General features: G+C 38.1%; 1 protein-coding gene across 1 annotated transcript; it reads left to right on the top strand.

Moving 5' to 3' along the window:
• The first annotated feature begins 784 nt into the window (after positions 1 to 784).
• Positions 785 to 13,274, top strand: nup107 (nucleoporin 107). The gene is made up of 26 exons (XM_082168155.1): positions 785 to 914; positions 1,459 to 1,544; positions 2,100 to 2,192; positions 2,686 to 2,795; positions 2,904 to 3,033; positions 3,126 to 3,229; positions 3,364 to 3,491; positions 4,021 to 4,069; positions 4,433 to 4,504; positions 4,590 to 4,678; positions 4,762 to 4,954; positions 6,659 to 6,749; positions 7,938 to 8,017; positions 9,076 to 9,135; positions 9,211 to 9,356; positions 9,441 to 9,489; positions 9,582 to 9,651; positions 9,740 to 9,855; positions 9,970 to 10,159; positions 10,954 to 11,066; positions 11,155 to 11,257; positions 11,750 to 11,910; positions 12,262 to 12,387; positions 12,485 to 12,598; positions 12,725 to 12,892; positions 13,070 to 13,274. The coding sequence occupies exons 1-26, from the start codon at positions 907 to 909 to the stop codon at positions 13,175 to 13,177; spliced, it is 2,757 nt and encodes a 918-aa protein (XP_082024281.1). The 5' UTR covers positions 785 to 906; the 3' UTR covers positions 13,178 to 13,274.
• The last annotated feature ends 9,050 nt before the right edge of the window (positions 13,275 to 22,324 follow it).

Raw genomic sequence — 22,324 nt, 5'->3', positions numbered from 1 at the left:
TGGTGAAACAGACTGCTTTAGATCTCACAACAGCATTCTGGTGGAACTGCGCTGTGTTTGCAAATTCGCAATTTCTGTTTGAGACATTGTTTTGTGTCATGTTGAATGACTCTGCTTCCTTTTCAAATTTGAGATCACACAGAAGAGCCCTTGCTTTCTTCTACAGAAAAATCCTCTCACAACCTTGAAATTGAACCGGACATGCTTTGTTATTGGGTCAGTGGAATATACTGTAACAGTGCTGTTCGGTTGTTTTGTAGCCAAGTCTTTAAGGTATGTGTCAGAAATTGACCTTGCAACTGAATTACGAGTTAGTGTGACAACTAGCCCCGGTCATACTTATAAGTGTAGGCTACTAATTCGAGAAATAATTACTTGACATTAATAACTACGTGACAGAGGCATTAATAGAGGCATTAATAACTACGTGACATTTGTACGGAGAATCCGTTAAATAGCCACCGAATACCACTTATGAGACGACGACACATGTATTTTATAAATTAAAACATAATCCCATCATACATGTCATGTGCCACTAATGTAATGGATACATATTGGATTGGATTAGGGTGAAGATATTTTTGAAAAGAGAGACCAATCTTAATGCAATATAATCAGGACAAGATTAATGTTGCAATAGGCTATACATTTCAAAATATTACGTGATTTAATTGAACAAATAGAAAGACACATTGCTATTCATGTAATTCCTACTGAGGCCAGTAGGTGTCAGTACCTGACAGGCGGTGATAAATGTGTAATACTCATTCATCCGCTCCAGTAGGCGGCAGTGTTATGAGCGCAATAACACGCGCTGCTCAGAAGAAGAACAAACCTCAGAAGTGAAGGCGCAAAATCAAGTGCGCTAGCATCATTAGCTAGCAATCGTGAACTTAAGACATTATGGAGTGGTAAATATTACATTTTACTATGATATTATCCGTGTATAAATGTTATCTGATTATTTTGGCTACTACATCTGGTTCGTGTGTTGCCCCAATGTTAATTATTGTTGTGAGAACGACTCCACATGTCATTTACATTGTAAACACTCATGACACACATGACATAAAATAAATAGTATCGTTTTATTATCTATTGTTTTTTACAAGTAAACCTGTGTAATGTTATTTTTATGTAAACAAAGCATGGCGAAGCACAAAGCTTTACGTTAAGCAAAAGAATAATGGTGGTTGTAGTTATTTTTTGTTTTGACACTTTCATAACAAATTATTAGCTGTATTTGCTATTTGATTATGTTTTACTTGAAGTTTGAGGTTTTATTATGTTTGGTGAAGTCATTTTAGATCTGTTTTGTATGATTGGTTTTAAACAAATCTGTGTTTAACTGTATTTGTGTGCATCTGACATAATGCAACACAATAACTCTTTGCATAGTAACATGTTATAATCTTTTACATGTAATTAAAGTGTCTCTGTCTCTATCCTGTGCAGGAATCAGACCTGGTTGAGTCCAGCGGTTCGGGACACTGAGGTGACCCGGGCTGCCCGCAGAAAGAGTTCACACAAAAAAGTTGCATGTATCCTTTCAAAGGTCAAATACCAGAAATCATTTATTTATATAGTGTGTTATACAATAGTAATTGGATCCAATACTACTTATACAAATTGTTTCAAAGCAGCTTCACAGAATTGCTAATGTTGCCAGAAGACATCAAGAAATGAATGGTGTCATTATCCAGCTGAGCCTAGTTCAGAGTTTTGTTGTCATATGATAGTACAATGGTCAGACACTTTATGAATAGACATAATGTTAAGCACTATTCATATCTCCTTTAAGTGACATGTGTAACCCATACTCTGTATTTGTCTTCTGCATTTAACCCATCCAAGTTAGTGCACACACACATTAGGAGCAGTGAGTAGTGAGCACACACAGTGGCGTCCTAGAGCGATTGGGGGTTAGGTGTCCTGCTCAAGGGAACCTCAAGTCATTTCCTGATGTTATTGAGAATCGAACCCACAACCTTTGGGTTACCAGTCTGACTCTCTAACATTAGGCCACGACTGCCCACTTATATGCTCTGGTTCTAAACATATAGGAAGGTTTTTTTTTTCCTTGACGGTGTGTTCAGTCCCACTGGCACAGGATGAAACTCCTGGCACCAGCACTACCCCTGCTAGACCCCTGCTGCGCCAAACACCTGGATCTCTCCATAGACAGACATGTGAGTAAACCCAGTTTACACTATACAGCACCACAGTAAAAGAGTTGTGAGCTTCCAATCAGAATCAGATGTTAGGGGACTTTCACGTCGCGTCTAAAAAAGCGTGGAAAACTTGGTTCTTTCCAAAGCGCTCACGAGCTTGCGCTTCCGTGGTGTCTGCCATTGCTTAGCAACCATGAGCTGCGCTCTACATGATGACACGAAATTTTCAGCAAAGGATAAATAGATTTCCTGCACCGAATATCCCTTGCAGTAGCTCTGCTACTAGATTTATGGAGAATAGAAAACCCCATCCTTCAAGCATGTAGTAAACACGGGTGAAGCTGATTGGTTGGTTCTTGTCACATGACCTGCGGTGCACTTGTGGCATTCTGAAAAGTTGGTATTTTTGCTTTATTTTTCCCCCGAAGTCTGTTTACTGTTCTCTTCCAAGTGTTATGTTTGTGAAGAATGATCTGTATTGATGTGCAGATGTTTTTTATATCATTTGCAGACACCCCAAGAAGTGCCCTCAGGAACCCAGATGTGTCGGCCATCCTCGGGACAGGAAGCAGAACTCCTCGCTACTTAAACACACCCCGTACCAAAGGCAGTCTGAGCATGGCGAGTGACCACAATTCAACAGGCTTTATTCATTCTGACCTCATATATTTTGCTTGTATGATTTCAGTGGTAACTCTTTTGCCTGGTTCTTGTTTGTTGACACTTCAGAACTTGGATGACAGTGATTGGACGAACAGTCTTTACCCGTCTCCTCTGTCTGGGATGGTGGACACCAGCTTTACTGAAGATGTCAACATGAGCGCTCTCATGCTGAAGGAAGATGATCCCGGGGAGGCTGGTAAATATTCATAAAACTCATCACAAATTCAATGATCAATTTATGTAAATATGTTGATTTACAGCTCTCTCTCCCTGCCTTTTTTCTCCCAGCGTCTCTCAGTTTGTTTCCTGAATTTCTGCAGTCATATTCGCGTCATGCGTCCACAGCCGTGTTTGATCTGTTAGAGGAGTACGAGGCTCTCTGTCAGGACAAGGTACAAAACTAGAAGTGCATTGACAGGGAATTTTAAAATTATTCATAATTTCTATAATCAATAAAAAAGTAATGAAATGTTGGCATGGCAAGCTGAAAACAAAACTCCTTACTGAGACTCCACCTGTATTGTAGGTCAGTATGTTGCAGAAATTGGTTCTCCGTTCGGCCCCTGGTCAGCAGAAATCCTCCAAGACGGTCAGCATTACCTGGTTGCTGCAGCAAGAGATGGTGACCTGGAGACTCATCACCTCCTTATACAGGTACAACACACTGAAACATGACTTACGTTGACGCGAGTACCTTTTTTTTTATATAATTATATTATAATTATAAAATTATAATTTTATAATTAATATTTTTATTCAGCAAGGATGCATTCAATTAATCAAAGACAGCAGTAAATACATTTATAATCTGCCAATTCTTTTATTTTATTTTTTATAAATGCTTTACTTTTGAACTTTCTGTTTCCAACATTGATAATAATAATAATAATAAGAAATGTTTTTTGAGCCGCAAATCAGCATATTCAAATGATTTCTGAAGGATCATGTGACACTGAAGACTGGAGTAATGATGCTGACAATTCAGCTTTGCCATTACAGAAATAAATTACACTTTAAAATATATTAAAATAATTTAAAAAAAAAAAAATTTTTGGTGAACATTTGTCTTCTTTAGAGATAAAAAAAAACAAAAAAACACCCAGAAACTATTGAATGATAATGTATATGTGAATAAAAGTATTACTTGCTTGCTTACATATTGTTATAACTCTCTTAAACACAGAGACAGAGTCCAGACAGTTTTAGAAGAAGACATCATGATGGATATAACTGTAAGTGCTTGTGTGTTTCACTGGACTGGCCTACTGGATGTGTACAGTGGTGCCAAAAGGCGTTTGGAGCCACACTTAAAATGAATGTGTCATTGCATTATATTACAAAATATTAAACTTTATGATAAGACAAACCCTTTTTAAAGGTTTTAGCTGATTAAACAATGATATAATGTCCAAAATGAAGACAAAATGTGCAGAGAAACTTTCTTTATGTCACCAAGTAGCGTCGCTTTTTCGCCGATGCCACTTGGTGTGATATTTTGTATCCAATGCAGTGACATTCACACATTAATTGTGACTTAAGCATTGATATTTTTGGGGGCCACTGCATGTGAACTTGTGGTTGTTTTTTCTCTGGAGATGCCCAATGAGAGTGAGAAGGCAGTAATGGAGCAGTTCTTCCAAAAGGACAGTATGGTGCGACAGAGCCAGGTACGCATGCATCCATTTACACCCATTCTGAGGCTTTCTGTGTTGGAAAAACTCCTGAGTATCTGTTGTGTGTGTGTTTATTTAGCTCGTGGTGGATTGGTTGGAGAGTATAGCCAAAGATGAGATAGGAGACTTCTCTGATAACATTGAATACTATGCCAAATCTGTGTACTGGTAAGTAATACTTAACAGATATCTCAGATTTCAGAATAAAATTGAATCTGGTAAATAGTTTATGGTGGATTGTTCATGTGTAGGGAAAACACTCTCCATACCCTGAAGCTGAGGAGGAATCAGTCCAGCGGTGGTTTCAGCAGGCCGTTGGTCACAGAACTGGATCCTGATGCTCCAATCAGACAGAAGAGACCACTGGCAGACCTGGACCGAGAGGACGACTCTCGCCTGCTCAAAAACCTCTTCAATCTCATACGAGCTGGCATGACTGATGAGGTGTGTGTGTGTGTGTGTGTGTGTTGTCTGATGGGGATTCTGTGTTTTGTAATTTTTAGTTTGACACATTTGAAATATTTTGGTTTGGTCTCAAACAGTACATTTGTTTCAAAACTGAAAAAACTTTGGGTAACATTTTATTTTTATATATGTGAATCGTCCTGTGTCCTATATATATTTACTATAGTAATTAGGGCTGTGCCGGTAAACTTGACAACCGCACCACTGATTAGCACTGGCAGTGGTCCGCCAAAACACTTTTTTTTGTATGTGAATGCTGTTTTACATGAATATTATGACAGGAGTGAAGCACAAAGCTTTGTTTACAAAATAAATAATAGGTTAGCAATTTAATGTTACATCGCAGCCAAACGTTTGGATTCGTGACGAATGAGAGAGCCCATAAATATAAGCTTTGTATTCTGTTTTGCTATCTGGTCACCTGATTATCAGTGAATTTAACACTATTCCATTAGTTATTCCACTGGACATGGAATCTCGTGTCTTTTCCCGAATCTTCAGGCATTTTCGTAGGGGACTATAAACGTGTCTTCCTTTAGTTTGCTTTAAAGTAGGCCTATTATATTCGCATGTTTTACTGTGGTAAAGTAGAAAAACGCTGTAGGACAGATAGTCTACCTTTTTACTTGCACGTCAAAAAAAAATTTAACACCGTTTGTGCTTATTATACTTGGTAAGTATACTTGGTATATTATACTTTATTTGTAAACCGCGTTTCACACACGCGGGTGATTTCAGCGCAAAATCAAAACATTGCCTAAATGTCTTGCCCTTGTGGAAGATAAAATTCGCTCTTCAGACCTTTTACAACAAGTAGAAAACATGAAGATATTTAAAAAGAGGGATGGTCTTTCTGCTCGTGTCTCACATCCCTGATCCCTCTCAAAGCGCAGAGTGGTAGGCTTGGGCTATATCATGCGTCTTTGTGTGGAAATATTAAACAAATGTTTTTTAAATATTTAAATGTATTATATTAGGTTAATATTATTTACTGATATTTATTTCAATGCTTCACACATATATATTTAAAAAAACACCCCCTAACAACCGCGCCACTGCCGGTGGTTGGTCCATTACCAAAGGTAAAAAACTGCCACTGTCACAGCCTTAATAGTAATAACAGAAAACGATGCATAAACCTAAACCTATAGTAACCACATGTTAATTAATATTACTTACTCTTTATTTGTGTAATTACATTGCAACAAGGACACATTTAAATAAAGTGTGACCAAACTACCTATCATTTTATTTTGAAAATTGTGTTTAAAAAATTTGCATTAAGGATCAAAATATATTCAGTGTTAGGTGAGGGATTCATTTCAGTGGTGCATAACGGTTGAATAAGCAAAGAAAAGTGTCATATCAGCCACAGAGCAAGAGGAGGTCTTATCTTGAGTCACCCTGAAATATATGACATGACATATATTAAGAAACTAATACATTTTTTAAGAGCTTTGAGAGAAATATCTGACATTTAAGATTCTGTGGTGACTGCAGACAAAGCCTGGACATTCTGATCTGACAGTGTGTGTGTGTGTGTGTGTGTGTGTGTGTGTGTGTGTGTGTGTGTGTGTGTGTGTGTGTGTGTGTGTGTGTGTGTGTGTGTGTGTGTGTGTGTGTGTGTGTGTGTGTGTGTGTGTGTGTGTGTGTGTGTGTGTGTGTGTGTGTGTGTGTGTGTAGGCTCAGAGGCTGTGTAAGCGCTGTGGTCAGGCCTGGCGTGCTGCCACTCTGGAAGGATGGAAACTGTACCATGACCCCAACATCAACGGAGGTCAACACAACACACATGCACCTACTTACCAACATTTAACTACATATTACCCTTTTATGTTTAATAGGACTTCAAGGGATAGTTCATCCTAAAATTAACTGTCTGTCATCATTTACTCACCTTCATGTCGTTCCAAACCCATAGAATCCATAAGACTTTCATTAATCTTCAAAACACAAATGAATACATTAATAATAAAACCTGAGAAATTTCTGTCCCTCCATTGAAAATACAAGTATTTCAATCATGATTGCTTTAAGTAAGGGATAATGTACGTCCAGCCTGTTGTTATCGCAGAATAAACCTCGACAGGGTGATCAGGACCCTGACGTGGAGGGGTCTTAAATCACCCTGAAGGGGTTTATTTTGCAATAACAACCGGCTTGATGTACATTATCCATCTTAAATAGCTGCTCCGAATATAAGCAAATAATTGGACTCAAAATGTTGTTTTTTGTTGAAATATTTTGGTAGCTCACTAAACGCAAGAAAACAGTTGCTAGCAAGTGGCTTTTAGCCAAATAACGTAATGTAATCCAAGCACAACAGTATAAAAGTAATGTAATCTGATTACTTTTGGATTCCTTAAAGGTCACATATGTAAATAGTCAAGTAAAAAGCAATATTTAGGAGAATGATTGCACATGAACCAGTAGGTGGCTCACGTGAGTCATGACTCATGACTGGCAACAGCTGTCAATTAGAGATGTGCGGATCAGTTCTAACGTCAAGCGAATTCGCTGTTAATATAAATCATTCACCCACATACTCGAACCTATGATTTTCTCCGATTTAGATATTCGCTCCCGATCGTCACATTACAATTCTTCTAATTCTCAGTGTTAAGAGAGTGTGAGGAAATTATGAAATATTTTTTTTTAATTAATTGTTTTAGATAGGACTATATGTGTGTCCATTCATATTATTACTGTAGTATGATTCATAATTTGTGTGGTGTTAGACACCCTGCAATTGTCATGGAATTTTACAATTTTGTAAAACAGTCCATAATCAGGCGGTAATTACTATAATATAAATGTGTATGTTTTGTAACGTTGAATTATCTAGAAATACTTTATGAATGCAGTCTCTTTAAAAAATAAATAAATCCATTGATCACAATCGAGACATGGACATTCATTGGTCAGGTGGAGTGAACCCTGTTGATTTGTGTGTGTGTGTGTTCAGGAGGTGGAGAGCTTCGGCCAGTGGAGGGGAATCCTCATCGGAGTGTGTGGAAGGTTTGCTGTTGGAGAATGGCAGAGGAGGTGAGGAAACTACATCAGGGGTCTACAAGGGGGTGTCAGTAGAAAGTTTGAGATGGGGGAAAAAAACGGCTAAATATAGCAAATGTATTTTTAGGGCTGTCAATGTTAACAGTAATTTTATGAAATATTTGTAACACATTAAAACTAGAGGTATGACATTTCTCAGCCGATACCGATAGCCGATTATTCAGAATGATATCGGCCGATGCTGATAGTTTGTTTTTTCTTATGGATAAAAAATCACTCCCAAATAATGCTGCAAACTATAAAGAGAACCCTCTCATTTGGCACACTATAATATTAGAGGTTAAAATGAACAACATAGCTATTATATTCAACTGCTGTTTATTTCCAGATATAATATTTACACTCAACACTTGTAGGTGCGCTACAAATAATATTTAGTAGCCTATAAGGAAAAACTGCAGATCTGGCAACCCTGGCTTGAACTACGGGTGATTCATAGGGTCAGATAGAGCCTGCTTTTATGTAGCTGTTAATGCGTTATTGTCGCATTAGAGATTAGAGATTTTCTTCACACACCATGTGATTTGCTGTCGGTCATGTTTTACCGCACCCTTTTGATTGCCATGATATACTTGGCACTGATCATCGGCTGTTTTTAAACAATCGGTCGATTGCCAATAGTGAAAATAGTTGCTTTTATTGGCCAATACCGATTGTTGGCCGATACATCGGTGCATCTCTAATTAAAACTGTTTCGAAAGCATATTTATTGTGAAAAGGGCTGTACAAATATATTTGATTTTAATTAAAAGGACAATTCTTTTTTTCTTATTTTCTTAACTATTTTCACAGTATAAATATATTTTTATACATGAAAATATATATAGTAGCTGCCTACTACTGTATATACAATACAGTAGAAACATCGTATTTAGGGATTCTTAGCTTTAAAAAGTTTGTAAACCTTTGCTCTGTCTGGATAAAAGTCTTAACAATTAAAAATGTATAATTAAATTAGTTGAAATGTCTATACATTTAATAGACATCTTCTGTGTTCTGATTTAGATTCTACTTTTGTTTTGCCTTTTCAGGAGCAGTTCAACAGATATGAAAGAGCCATCTATGCTGCACTGAGTGGAAACCTCAAACAGGTAAATGATCGTCCATCCATTTTTACACAATTTCTTTCCTCTTGGTTTTAGTCATTATTTGAATGTGTCCTGCAGCTGTTACCTGTGTGCGAGTCGTGGGAGGACACGGTCTGGGCGTATTTCCGAGTGATGGTGGACACTCTGGTAGAGCAGGAGATCTGTTCTTCTGGTCTGGGCAGTGAGGAGCTGGAAGAGCTGCCCAGAGAGTTCCTGGAGACCAAGTACGACTTTAAACACGTTCTAATGTACATCTTATCAATTCATGTCCTTTTAATTGATTGATTCTATCATGTGGCCTTTTTCAGTTGGACTTTGGAGAAAGTCTTTGAAGAGCTTCAAGCAACAGAATCCAAAGTGAGGATGAATGAATGAGGTTTCATCCGTAACAGACTAAACATATTGAAATGTTTCTTTTCTGATCTTGCACAAATGTTTTATATTGACAGAGGGTTCTGGATGAAACCAAGGAGCATTACCATGTGATTCAGAAGTTTGTCATTCTTGAAGATCTTGATGGTACGCTTTGAGAACAGATATTTAGAGGGATCTTAGTTTTACTTTTTCAAAGGAAAAATAAAAGTATAATCTGAACTTGTGTTGAAAGGTCTTCTGGAGGAGTTCAGTGATTGGTTGGGAAGAAGTACATCTTTGCCAGCTCATCTCTTGCGCTTCATGTCACATTTAGTCCTGTTTTATCGTAGTTTGGGCATGCAGCTTAAGGTACGTCGCACACATACGCGTATAGTTTTAGATCGTATTGCTAGCAAATGTTTTGTAGCGAGAAAATGTTCAAATGTTTGATTGAAACTCATTGGTTTGATCTGTCTTTGTCAGGAGGAGGTGTGTGTAGATACCCTGAAGGCCTACATCTCTCTGTTAGTGAAGGAGAAGCAGGTGGATCTCATTGCGTTCTACGTCAGTAACCTTCCTTCTGACTTGGCCGTGTCACAATACGCTCAGTTCCTGGAGGAAGTCACCGAGACTGAGCAGCGCAAACACTGTCTGGACCTGGCAACTCAAGCAGGTGAGGTCAAAGAGTCTTGCATCACGATGAAACGTGTTTTTTGTGATAATGACAGACTCAAGGCCCCGATAAAATCACAGTTAAGTTCTTTTTTGATCTACGTTTAGGAGTAAAAAGAAGTTTGCAGTGATATACTGTTAGCGAACATCCTGACGCCGCCCACGCTCCTGAGAGAGCAGTTTAGATGAATATGTGCTGCACACTTTCCTCTCGATAACAAAATGAACACAAAAATGTGAAAACAAGAAATAATTGCGATGGTGGATGTTTGCACGAGCGCTGGAATTCGGCACTCCAGTCAAGTAACACACGTCACGTTTATGTATATAGCACTTTATACAATAGATCACTATAAACCAAACAGCTTTACAGTATTAAATATGAAAAACAGTATCAGTGTTGCTTGTTATTAGAATTACACTTCAATTTCTACTATAAAGCAGCTCTCCAGTGTATTTCACTCGCGGACATTTGACCTTGACGGACTCAAAAGAGGAAATTTTCCACGTCAAAGAAGTCAGAGTCTCAGAGCCACACTTACCTATTACATCATCACCACGGATCAATGGTAGTTCAGAGGTGTTTGCCAGGCGGAGCAAACATTTCCGGGAGGTTTGCTTTGACAAGCTGTTTCAAACTCCCGAAATTATCTTTAAATTAACTTCGTTTTGGCCTGATTTTGTTCGAAATGACATCACACCAGTTCGTTCTTCGATTTCGCTTGACGTATATCAGGGCCTTCACTGTACATTACATGCTTATTACAAATTATGTTTATGCCTTGTGGTGTTTAGGTTTGGACGTGCCATCGATCACAAAAACGGTAGTAGAGACCATCAGAGAGAGAGACACAGATGAGTTTGCCCACCATGACCTGACCCCTGCCCTGGATACGGCAACTACAGTGGTACAAATGAACCGTTACTGTTTTAATTGATAAAACTATATCCAGTTACCAATAGAATAAACTCAAAACTCTTCATCTGTTCCCGCAGGAGGATCGGCAGAAGATTGATGTCATTGACTGGCTGGTGTTTGATCCTGCCCAGCGAGCCGAAGCCCTTAAACAGAGCAATGCCATCATGAGGAAGTTCTTAGGTGAGGCTTTTACAGCTAAATTATTGTATTAAGATGTAATTGAGTTGTAATTGATCATTTTGATTTTAGAATTGATTTTCGTTAGAATATGTATTGTTTAGAATGAAAGACGCTATAATTTATGCTTATATTATAATTCATATTTTTTCTGTTCTTAATACCATTACATTTGAAGGATTTGTTGTGGAGTTGAGGAAACTAAAATACGTGTTTGTAAATTATTCGGTTTATTTACTGGTATTTTACGGTAATAGTTCAATTAGATACAACGATGCAACTTATCTGTGAAAAAAAAATCTTTTTTTTTTTTTTTTCAACAATACAATTTTGACCCTATGCAACTTATATTCAGGTGCGACTTATTTACCAGAAAATACATCAGTTTATTCCACTATAATTTAAATGGGTTTATAGCTTAGTTTAGTCTTAGTTTTGGTCTGTTAGGTTTGATTCACAGCATTGTCTTTTATTTATTCACATCTAATGTGGTAGCTTCTAAGAAGCACGATGCAGCTAAGATGGTCTTTGCCAAAGTGCCGGAAGATTCCATGCGGGAGATCTACCGACAGTGGGAGGAGCAGGGCATGGACACGCCCCTTCCTGCCGAGGAGGAGAATGCTATTCGAGAACATCTGTGCATCCGTGCCTATCTGGTGAGAAGCAGCATCTTTGTACAACACTGATTTGTCTGTCCTTAGTTGTAATGAACATAAAATACAGTTTAAAAGTTTGGAATAGTTACGATTTTTTCATATTTTTGAAAGAAATCTTTTATGATGACACTGAAGACTGGAATAATGGCTGCTGAAAATTCAGCCTTGTCATCACAGGAATAAATGACATTCAAAATATATAAAAATAGAAAACCGTTCTTTTAATTTGTAATAATATTTCACAATATTACTGTTTTTACTGTATTTTTGATCAAATGAATGCGGCCTTGGTGAGCATAAGGGACATCAAATTTAAAAAAAAAAAAATCATAATTATTCCCACCCCCGCAGGAAGCTCATGATGCATTTAATGAGTGGTTCAAGCACATGAACTGCCCTCCGGTGAAACCCACAGCACCTGCTCAAGCAAAGTTTACAGAGAAGGTGGCCCATGAGATGAAAGAAGCAGAGTATAAGGTCAGAACAGGATATACACGCTCAGTGCTGACTGCTATTCCGTGGTGAACACTTCTAACTTTGATCTTTAATGGGTTTTCTTTTTCACTTCCTCCAGATGGAGTATGAGAACTGGCAGGGTCGTCTGGGAGCGCTGACGGAGGATGTGAAGGAGAGGATCTATAATGTTCTGCTGTTTGTAGATGGAGGATGGATGGTGGATGTCAGAGAGGTGAGGAGGTTCTCTATTAATTTACAGGTTTGATGAACATTACAACTGCCTGGTCAGAGGTCATTTCTAACCTTAAATATATAGATTGTTGGATGTTCAGGATTTGCTGAATGTGTGTTTTTGCAGGAAGCAGAGGAAGACTCTGAGCGAACTCATCAAATGGCTCTGCTGCGGCGTTTGTGTCTGCCCATGATGTCGTTCCTTCTGTTAACCGTACTGCAACGCACTGAACGCCACCAGGAGAGTCTGCGTCTGGCTGACATCATCGCATCTGACCAACACAGACTATATGAGGTGTGGCATCAAAACCTTTTACAGAATGATCGTGAATGTAGACATGAAAAGTGTTTTGACAATATGATAATATTGATTTAATGTCTTTTTAAATGACCATAAGTAGTGAAAGTGAATAGTGTTGTTTTGAAGTGAAGCTGTTTATGTGATTATCTGAACTCTTTCTTTTTCTGTCAGGTTTTCTCTAAAGAGGAGCTACAGAAGTTTCTCCAGAAGATGAGGGAATCCTCTCTACTCCTGCTGGATAAAGGCCTGGATCCACTTGGATATGAGATTCAGCCCTAGACACTGTTTTCTCATGCTGTTTATGTCCTCAGTCCTGTTTGGGGGGGAAATTGAGCTTTGTAATTTTGTATTTGAATAAAGATTGGTTGATTGTTTAGCAGCAGATGTATTTTTTATCAGTCACACTGGATTTTTAAAGTATTTATTTAAAAATATATATGTACACTATAGTAGCAGGTTTATGATTAGTTCATCGTCTTAGAGAAACAGCTTGGTATGTTTTCAATCCAATGCTGTGCTCTTTGGCTTTTAAGAGCTTTTTGATATATTTGTATCTTTATTTCCAATTATCATTTATTTTTATTTAAGCTTTTAACATTCCAATGTCAAATATTATATTTATATATATATATGTGTGTGTGTGTGTGTGTGTATATATATATATATATATATATATATATATATATATATGTGTATATATATATATATATATATATATATGTGTGTATCTATATATATATATATATATGTGTAGGCTATATGTATATATATGTGTATATGTATGTATATATATATATGTGTGTGTGTGTGTGTGTGTGTGTATGTATAATTTAGCAAATTGGATTTCAATGCGTTGTAGATAAAATCTTCACTGCATTTGAATAATTTTTTTTTTTTTATACTCAAATTTGGGGAGGACTTAGTAAAAACTTTGACCATCTAATCTAAACTAGTAAAAGTAAGAAATTCATTGAAAGGAACCGGTAAAATGATTTATTTGCGATTCGGGCATCGTTAGTTAAACAGCTGACAGAAAATACGGGACACACGACTTTAGTGACTTCTTGAATGCCCTTTTCTGAGCATAGTGACAGAGAGTGAAGTAAATATTGTTGGAAAGTATTTTCACAGTTGTCACGACAGCGTCCAATCGAGACGCGACTTCATCCGTCAACTTTAACCGAACCGACAGTCTCGAGCAGAACACAAATCTGAGGGAACTCAGGGAAGCCTTCACACAGCGCATATCTTCATCCATCTAACCTTATGTGAGTTTCCCAAAACACAATAAGCGAGCGCTTGAGCTGTTTAAAGTGCTTTCTCGCGCTGTATAGCGTCACAGACTTTAGGCACATTACGGTTCAGTTTCCACACAACGCAGGTCGACAATAGTTGCGACTTCTTATCTCACATTTCTGAGGTTTTTTTTGTTTTGTTTTTGTTTTTCTTGCAATTTTGAGTTCATATCTAACCATTTTTTCTTCTTTTTTTCATACGAAAATTATATATTTTACTTTTTAATTTGTATGCCACGAATTATGCAAGTGCTTTGAATGCTTGCTGATCCATCAATATTGACCTTTACAGTCATGCCAAAAGGGAAATAGCTGTGTTGACTTTGACCTTGTTAACTTCTTGACATCATATTTTCTCGTGGGTTGCTTTGGTTCATTGATCTCATGTCACAATTTAAATAAATAAAATGTTGAGATACTGACCTCATTCAAGCCAGACCTGAAACATCAAATTCAAAAATATGCAGCTTTGTTGCTTTTCTAAATTTTCAAATTGATTTTCTAAACAGAAATCAATGAATAAACCTAGGCGGCACAAACCTATACCTCTAAAAACATGAAATCAATCTTTCCCTCCAATAAACAGCTTAAAGTGGATGAGAGGCATTATGGGAGGCTAATGGGATGGATGAATGATTGATCTGCAGTGCAGACGGGATTTGTGTGAGGTCCAAAGTCAAGGCCATCAGAACGCTGTAAGAATGACATTAGGATAATATAGGGACACTAATGAATTAATGGACATGGATTAATCAGTGAAGTCATTAAGCAGTATGACCAAGAGTGTGGCTGTTCTGAACAAGTTAGGGTTGATTTTAGACACAATATTGCCAGTTATGTTTTTGCAATGCAACCAATCAACCAGGATTGTGAGTCTCACAATAATATAAGAATGTAACCTGCAAAAAGGGTCTCTACACTGTAAAAAAAAAAAAAAAAAAAGTATATATAGCCTAATCAGAGATATAAGACAACATAGGCCTATGCTTTAGCAATATAAATTAAGCAATTTTCAATTTGTTTAAAAGTTATACTTATAAAAGTCAGTTTAATGTAATTTAAGTTGAAATGACTTAAACATCCAAGTTGATTGTACTTAAAAATTAAAAGCAGCAAATTGTATCTACCACTCGAATTACTGTTTTTTTTCTTGTTATATTAATGCTTTTGAATAAAACAAACAAAAAAAGCCTAACTAAAAAATATATGGTAAGCGAAAAACTTTATTTAAATTTTACTTTGAATGAAAGCTTGTGATTTTAAGGATGTTTAGATATTTTAATGGAAAACAGGACAAAAGTTGTTATTATAATATCATCATCATCATCATCTGCTTATCCGGGGCCGGGTCACGGGGGCAGCAGTCTAAGCAGAGATGCCCAGACTTCCCTCTCCCCAGACACTTCTTCCAGCTCTTCCGGGGGGACACCGAGGCGTTCCCAGGCCAGCCAGGAGACATAATCCCTCTAGCGTGTCCTATGTCTTCCCTGGGGTTTCCTCCCGGTGGGACATGCCCGGAACACGTTCCCGGGAAGGCGTCCAGGAGGCATCCGGAACAGATGCCCGAGCCACCTCAGCTGGTCCCTCTCGATGTGGAGTAGCAGCGGCTCTACTCCGAGCTCCTCCCGAGTGACCGAGTTCCTCACCCTATCTCTAAGGGATCGCCCAGCCACCCTGCGGAGAAAGCTAATTTCGGCTGCCTGTATCCGTGATCTTGTTCTTTCGGTCATGACCCACAGCTCATGACCATAGGTGAGAGTAGGAACGTAGATTGAGCTCAGCTCTTTCTTCACCACGACAGACCAGTACATCGACCGCATTACTGCAGAAGCTGCACTGATCCGTTTGTCAGTCTCCCGTTCCATCCTTCCCTCACTCATGAACAAGACCCCAAGATACTCCCAGGGCACCCTCCACAGGACGCCACGAGGGACACAGTCGAATGCCTTCTCCAAATCCACAAAGCACATGTGGATTGGTTGGGCAAACTCCCATGAACCCTCCAGCACCCTGGAGAGGGTATAGAGCTGGTCCAGTGTTCCACGACCGGGACGAAAACTGCACTGTTCCTCCTGAATCCGGGGTTCTACTATCGGCCGTATTCGCCTCTCCAGTACCCTGGCATAGACTTTCTCTGGGGTGCTGAGAAGTGTGATCCCCCTGTAGTTGGAGCACACCTGCCGGTCCCCCTTCTTATAAAGAGGGACCACCACCCCGGTCTGCCAGCCCAAAGGTACTGTTCCCAACCGCCACACGATGCTGCAGAGGCGTGTCAGCCAAGACAGCCCCACAACATCCAGAGACTTGAGGTATTCAGGGCAGCTCTCATCCACCCCCGGTGCCTTGGCCCTGAGGAGCTTCGAGTCCACCTCCGAGCCCTCAGCCTCTGCTTCCTCAATGGAAGACGTGTCGGTAGGATTGAGGAGATCCTTGAAGTATTCCTTCCACCGTCCAACGACATCCCTAGTTGAGGTCAACAGTTGCCCACCTCCACTGTAAACAGAGTTAGTAGGGCACTGCTTCCCCCTCTTGAGGTGCCGGACGGTTTGCCAGAATCTCTTCAAGGCCAACCAGTAGTCCTTCTCCATGGCCTCACCGAACTCCTCCCAGGCCCGATTTTTTGCCTCCACAACCACCCGGGCTGCAGTCCGCTTGGCCTGCCAGTACCCGTCAGCTGCCAGCGGGCCTGGCTGGCTTATAGGAGTCCTTCTTCAGCTTGACGGCATCCCTTACTTCTGGTGTCCACCACCGGGTTCGGGGATTGCCGCCTCGACAGGCACCGGAGACCTTAAGGCCACAGAGCGGCCGCGTCGACAATGGAGGTGGAGAACATGGTCCACTCGGACTCAATATCTCCAGACTCTCTCGGGATCCGGTCGAAGCTCCGCCGGAGGTGGGAGTTGAAGATCTCTCTGACAGGAGACTCGACCAAACGTTCCCAGCAGACCCTCACAGTACGTTTGGGTCTGCCGAGTCTGTTCAGCTTCCTCCCCCGCCATCGGATCCAACTCACCACCAGATGATGATCAGTTGACCGCTCCGCCCCTCTCTTCACCCGAGTGTCCAAGACACACTGCCGGAGGTCGGATGAAATGACCACAAAGTCAATCATCGACCTCCGGCCTAGGGTGTCCTGGTGCCACGTGCACTGATGGACACCCTTATGCTTGAACATGGTGTTCGTTATGGACAAGCTGTAACTAGCACAGAAGTCCAATAACAGAACACATTTGTTTTATTCTTGAATAAAACAAAGAAGCACAAATAAAATATGGGGTAAGACATTTTCTCTGAAAACAGTCTTATCTCATAAATGTTATTGTAAATCTGATTTTAAAGATGTGCAGATTAAATTTTTTACTGTAATTTTATTCATTATTTTCATTTATGTTTTAAGCTTTATTCTAACTTAATGCATCTTTTATTAACACAGTCACTCACAAAAAAAAGTTTTAAGTTCAGGCTTTGGTTTCACGAAGTGAAACAATAAAAGACACAGGAACTTTAGTTGATGATGTTTCTTGTAAAACTGAGATAAGCACAGAGAACAATGTGACTTTTCTTATTTTGATACCTTTCCACAAAAAAATTTAAAAATAATAAAAAAATACATTCCTGAAACACCAGGAAAAGTGTTCATTATTGCCACAGGACTGTGCAAGATGTGCAGGACACAGGATTGAAGCACATCTTCCTGATAGTGATCTACAACCCATCCTGTGGGTTGTTGTCTATGGAAGTGGAGAAACCCATTTAAATCACTTACTCTGACAGAAGACAAATTGCTTTCCAGGAAGTAAGAGTACAGTGAACCCTGGTGTGTCAAACTTATGGGGGCGTTTCTTAATCTAGATCCAGACGAACGCAGCAGATTCTCCTGCTCTCCAAAACAGCAAATGTTTGACAAGTTTGTTAGGGCTCTTTAAAAGCCGTTTCCCGGGGGATTTGGTTGAGCGCTCTTCATCCAATGTTAATGAGGGTCAAATACTGCTACTTGGCTGAATAGATACAGTAGACACATGCTTGATCTCACCGCAGGAAATGTTAACGAACTTCCTGTGTGTTTGAGCAGCCTAATTAGTGGAAACTGTTCATTTCAAAAAGCAGATAGGACTTTTAAATCTCAATGTTTGTGTAATGAAGCAGAATATGGAGCTGTCTAAGAGAGGAACACTGAGACACTTTACTTGCTCACTCCTAATTATGTTAGTCATATCCATTGATTACATAAACATGTGAGTTAGTGCATCACAATTCTCAATTAACTTTTATTTATCAATATTTAATTATTAATTATGTTTTTTTGTCAAGAATTTTTTTTTACATAAAAAGTCCAAATTATAATGAGGTGCATCACAAGAAATAAAAAAATTGAATTTATTTGTAATATCTATATCATTAAATTGCCTTGCTTTATATACACTGCCGTTCAAAAGTTTCAACAAGGAGGCATTCAATTAATCAAAAGTGATATTAAAGACCTATGTTAAAAAACAAATACTTTCTATTCATCAAAATAATCGTAGAAAAAACGTATTCATAAGAATAATGAGCAGCACAACAGTTTTCAACTTTGAGAATAATAAAATATGTTTCTTGAGCACCAAATCAGCATATTACAATGATTTCTGAAGGATCACGTGACACTGAAGACTTGAGTACATTTTAAAATATATTAAAAGTGTTTACTGTTTTTACTGTATTTTTGATTAAATAAATGCTGCTATGGTGAGCATAAGAGACTTCTTTCAAAAACGTTAACTTTTCCTGGCCCAGAACTGTTGAACGGTAAACACCACAAATTATTATGCATAATGTACTTTTTTTATTTTTTTATTTTGCATTTAAAATATATTGAAGGTATCAGGATGGCATGAGGAATCACATTATTTTTAAAATTAACTGCTTAAAGTTATAAGGTCTGCTTTGTACATCATTTTTTTATTTCTCTCTCTAACATCTAAACTATAAATCTATAGTACTGTTTCTAATGATAAATGGGTCTCTGGATAATTTCCAATGACAGCATCACGTTGTCTGATTGCTCACACTCTGTTCTGGATGAGTGTGCATTTACCCTAATGCGTTGATTACTGACTCCCATTAAAGAGCTTGACTTTCCCACACAGGAAACCAGCAGAGCCTCTGAGAATTAATTATGAGCCCACAACACATGCTATATCTTCATTAATACAGACTCTTTCAGGAAAAAAGAAAAACAAATCAACAAAATATATATAACAGTTAACACGTTTTGTTTAATTACTTGACTCAAAGTATATTAGATGTCTACTGTATAATGCATATTCAGAAAAAAAACTATCTCATAATGTGTGTGTGTGTTTTGTGTATGCGCTTGTTTTCTATCCCGGTGGGGTGACTTCAACATGAATGCACACAGACTCATAGGGACTTGTGTGTGTGTGCGTGCGTGCGTGTGTATGTGTGTGTGTGTGTGTGTGTGTGTGAGAGAGAGAGAGAGAATGAACAAACTCGGTTTATAATTCGTCCCATGTCCTGTGGGTGGCGCTGTGATACAGGACAGCATGTTCCACTCAGTAAATCAGAATGAGGAACTGAACAGTTTGGGGTTTGTTCTTTTATTTCAAAATTGAGAGAGTGTGAAATTGCTGATTGCTCTAACCTGACCTGCAGTAAGTCTTTTCCTATGGTGTAATCGGACAATTTCTTGAACACAGTGTGTCAAAACTAGGACATTATATCCTGTGGCTAAATTTATGGGGGGGGGGGAATATAAAGAGTGCTTAGTTAATTATTAAATTAATGTGAAATATATATAAATAAATATATATATATATATATATATATATATATATATGTATATATGTATATATATATATATATATATATATATATATATATATATATATATATATATATATATATATATATATATAATATCAAATACATTTAATATAGTGATATTTTATTACAATTTCAAATAACTTTTTTTGTATTTGAATATATTTATATATTCAAATGTTAGTGATGCAAAACTGAATTTTCAGGATCATTACTTCAGTCTTCAGTGTCACATGATTCTTCAGAGAAATCAGTATAATATGCTGATTTGCTGTTTAAAGGGATATTTCCCCGCTGGAAAGATGAATGTGTATTTAAATTAGGTCATTTATGTAGTAGAAATGTGAAATTATTTTGGCTCATGTGGATGAAAGGCAACAGCTCCCAGAATGCACTTGATTCGCTGCCCTACAAGGCCACTCCCAAGCCACGCCTACCGGTTACAGAGGGCAGTAGCCTATCGAAAAAATGATACAACTAGGCTACTAGTCGACTCGAAACTGAAAAGAGGCCGTTTTATCGTGAGATCCCACCCCCTATGGGCGGGTTGAAAACATGCGGAACGAGCTCCTACGACTGGCTGTAGTCGGCCAAAAAAGCCTCCGATGACGCTAAATGACGATTTTTGCGTCAGAGTTTTTTTTTCCAGACACACAATACAGAAATCTCTCGTCTCGGGGGACATGAGGGAGGGAAGCACGGTCATTCGAAAATACTACCGGGTTTCTACCGATACAAAGCTTAATGCTAATCGGTGAAGTATCCCTTTAAGAAACATTTCTTCTTCTTATTAATAATGAAGAAATCTTTTGTAACATTATATACGTCTTTACTGTCACTTTTGGTCAACTGAATGTGTCATTTATGAATAAGACAATGAATCTCTTTCCAAAAAAAAAAAAAAAAAAACCTTACTGACCCCAGACTTTTGAACAGTAGATATATTATTTAAATAATATTCTATATTATAATATAATATGCATTTTTTTTTTATTTGGTCGCTGAAAGGTCAGAATAAATGAAGCTGCCATCATTTGAGCACAAAATGGTTGTCCATATATATCATGCACGTGGAATGAATTAAGCATGTGCATTTCTAATCCATACATTAGGTATAGAGTTTCTGAAAGCAGTGCATCTAAATGACCAATTAACTGATTAAATATATATGATGGTTGCTGCTCACCATCATCCATTAAGTGCTTAAGCAGTGGCCCTGCACCATGTGGTGGGATGGAAACAACACATTTTAATGACTGGAGGACAGATGTTACTGTGCTAACTGAGCATTGACCTGCTCAATATTCATCAACCTCATGTGGTCACTACAAGTAAAGAGCCTCCAATGTGTTGTAGCAGGTTAAAACAGTGCAACCAAATATTTCTGAAGTGTCAAAACCAACCAGAATGATGGCATAATGACATTTTATTTGTTTTGTTTGTGTAACAGCATTTTATTTTCCTTGTTTACAGACGCTGTAGGCGGTTGCTCTGCATATAAATTGTGTCTTTATATCACAGTATGAACTCAGACTCAGAAATGTAGGCCAGGCTTTAGATGATTCATGCAAGAACTCTCAGCATTCCTCCCACAGAATCTCTCGATTCGGTAAAACAACATAAACATCTGCCCTAAGAAACACACGCTGCTATATCCAGACCGTCAACATCCTGTGATACAATGCATAAATATCAACAGATAATATTCATTGTTTGTTTTCATATTTGAGCCTGGAATGTAAGTCTAATTCGTTCACTGCAAGGACATTGTGAAAGTGTACCAATTGAAACTGAAGGTCGACGTGCTTGTTCGTCATTTTTCATTGGGGTCCTGTTTTAAAGTTTTGAAATTAATACTTTTATTCAGCAAGGATGCTTTTTATTGACCAAAAGTGACAGTAAGACTTTTCATTGTAACGAAAAATCCCAAATACAGTAAATTCTGTTGTTTTGAACATTCTATTCATCAAAGAAACCTGAAAAAAATTATACAGTATTATTATTTTATTGTTTTTGTTCAGATAAATGCAGCCTTGGTGAGCACAAAACTCTATATATAGTTAAGCCTTGTATGTCATTTTTATTACTTAAAAAAAAAAAATGTAATAAGTGGCTGTCCACTGTCCCATAATATGATATTCTAGTCTTTAGAGGACAGCTCTCTTTCAATAAGGTTCATTCATGTCTGTAGTTTTGTTGAGTTTTCTTAAAATGATATGAGCAATGTGCCTCTCTAATGTATACCAAAGCAGCAAAATGTGGGATGAACGTATGAGTAACACGAAAAATTAGCACTAGAGCGCATAAA

The sequence above is a fragment of the Leuciscus leuciscus genome (genome assembly GCF_965113295.1).
Source record: "Leuciscus leuciscus genome assembly, chromosome: 4".
NCBI lineage: Eukaryota > Metazoa > Chordata > Actinopteri > Cypriniformes > Leuciscidae > Leuciscus > Leuciscus leuciscus.
The sequence above is the reverse complement of the archived record's forward strand: the minus strand, read 5'-3'. Positions and strand labels throughout refer to the sequence as shown.

Bases quoted from the DNA above. Each gene is read 5' to 3' on its own strand.
- nup107 (XM_082168155.1), top strand. The intron at 3,492-4,020 runs GTACAACACACT...TCTTAAACACAG, and splicing joins CTCATCACCTCCTTATACAG to AGACAGAGTCCAGACAGTTT. The intron at 9,856-9,969 runs GTACGTCGCACA...TGTCTTTGTCAG, and splicing joins GTTTGGGCATGCAGCTTAAG to GAGGAGGTGTGTGTAGATAC.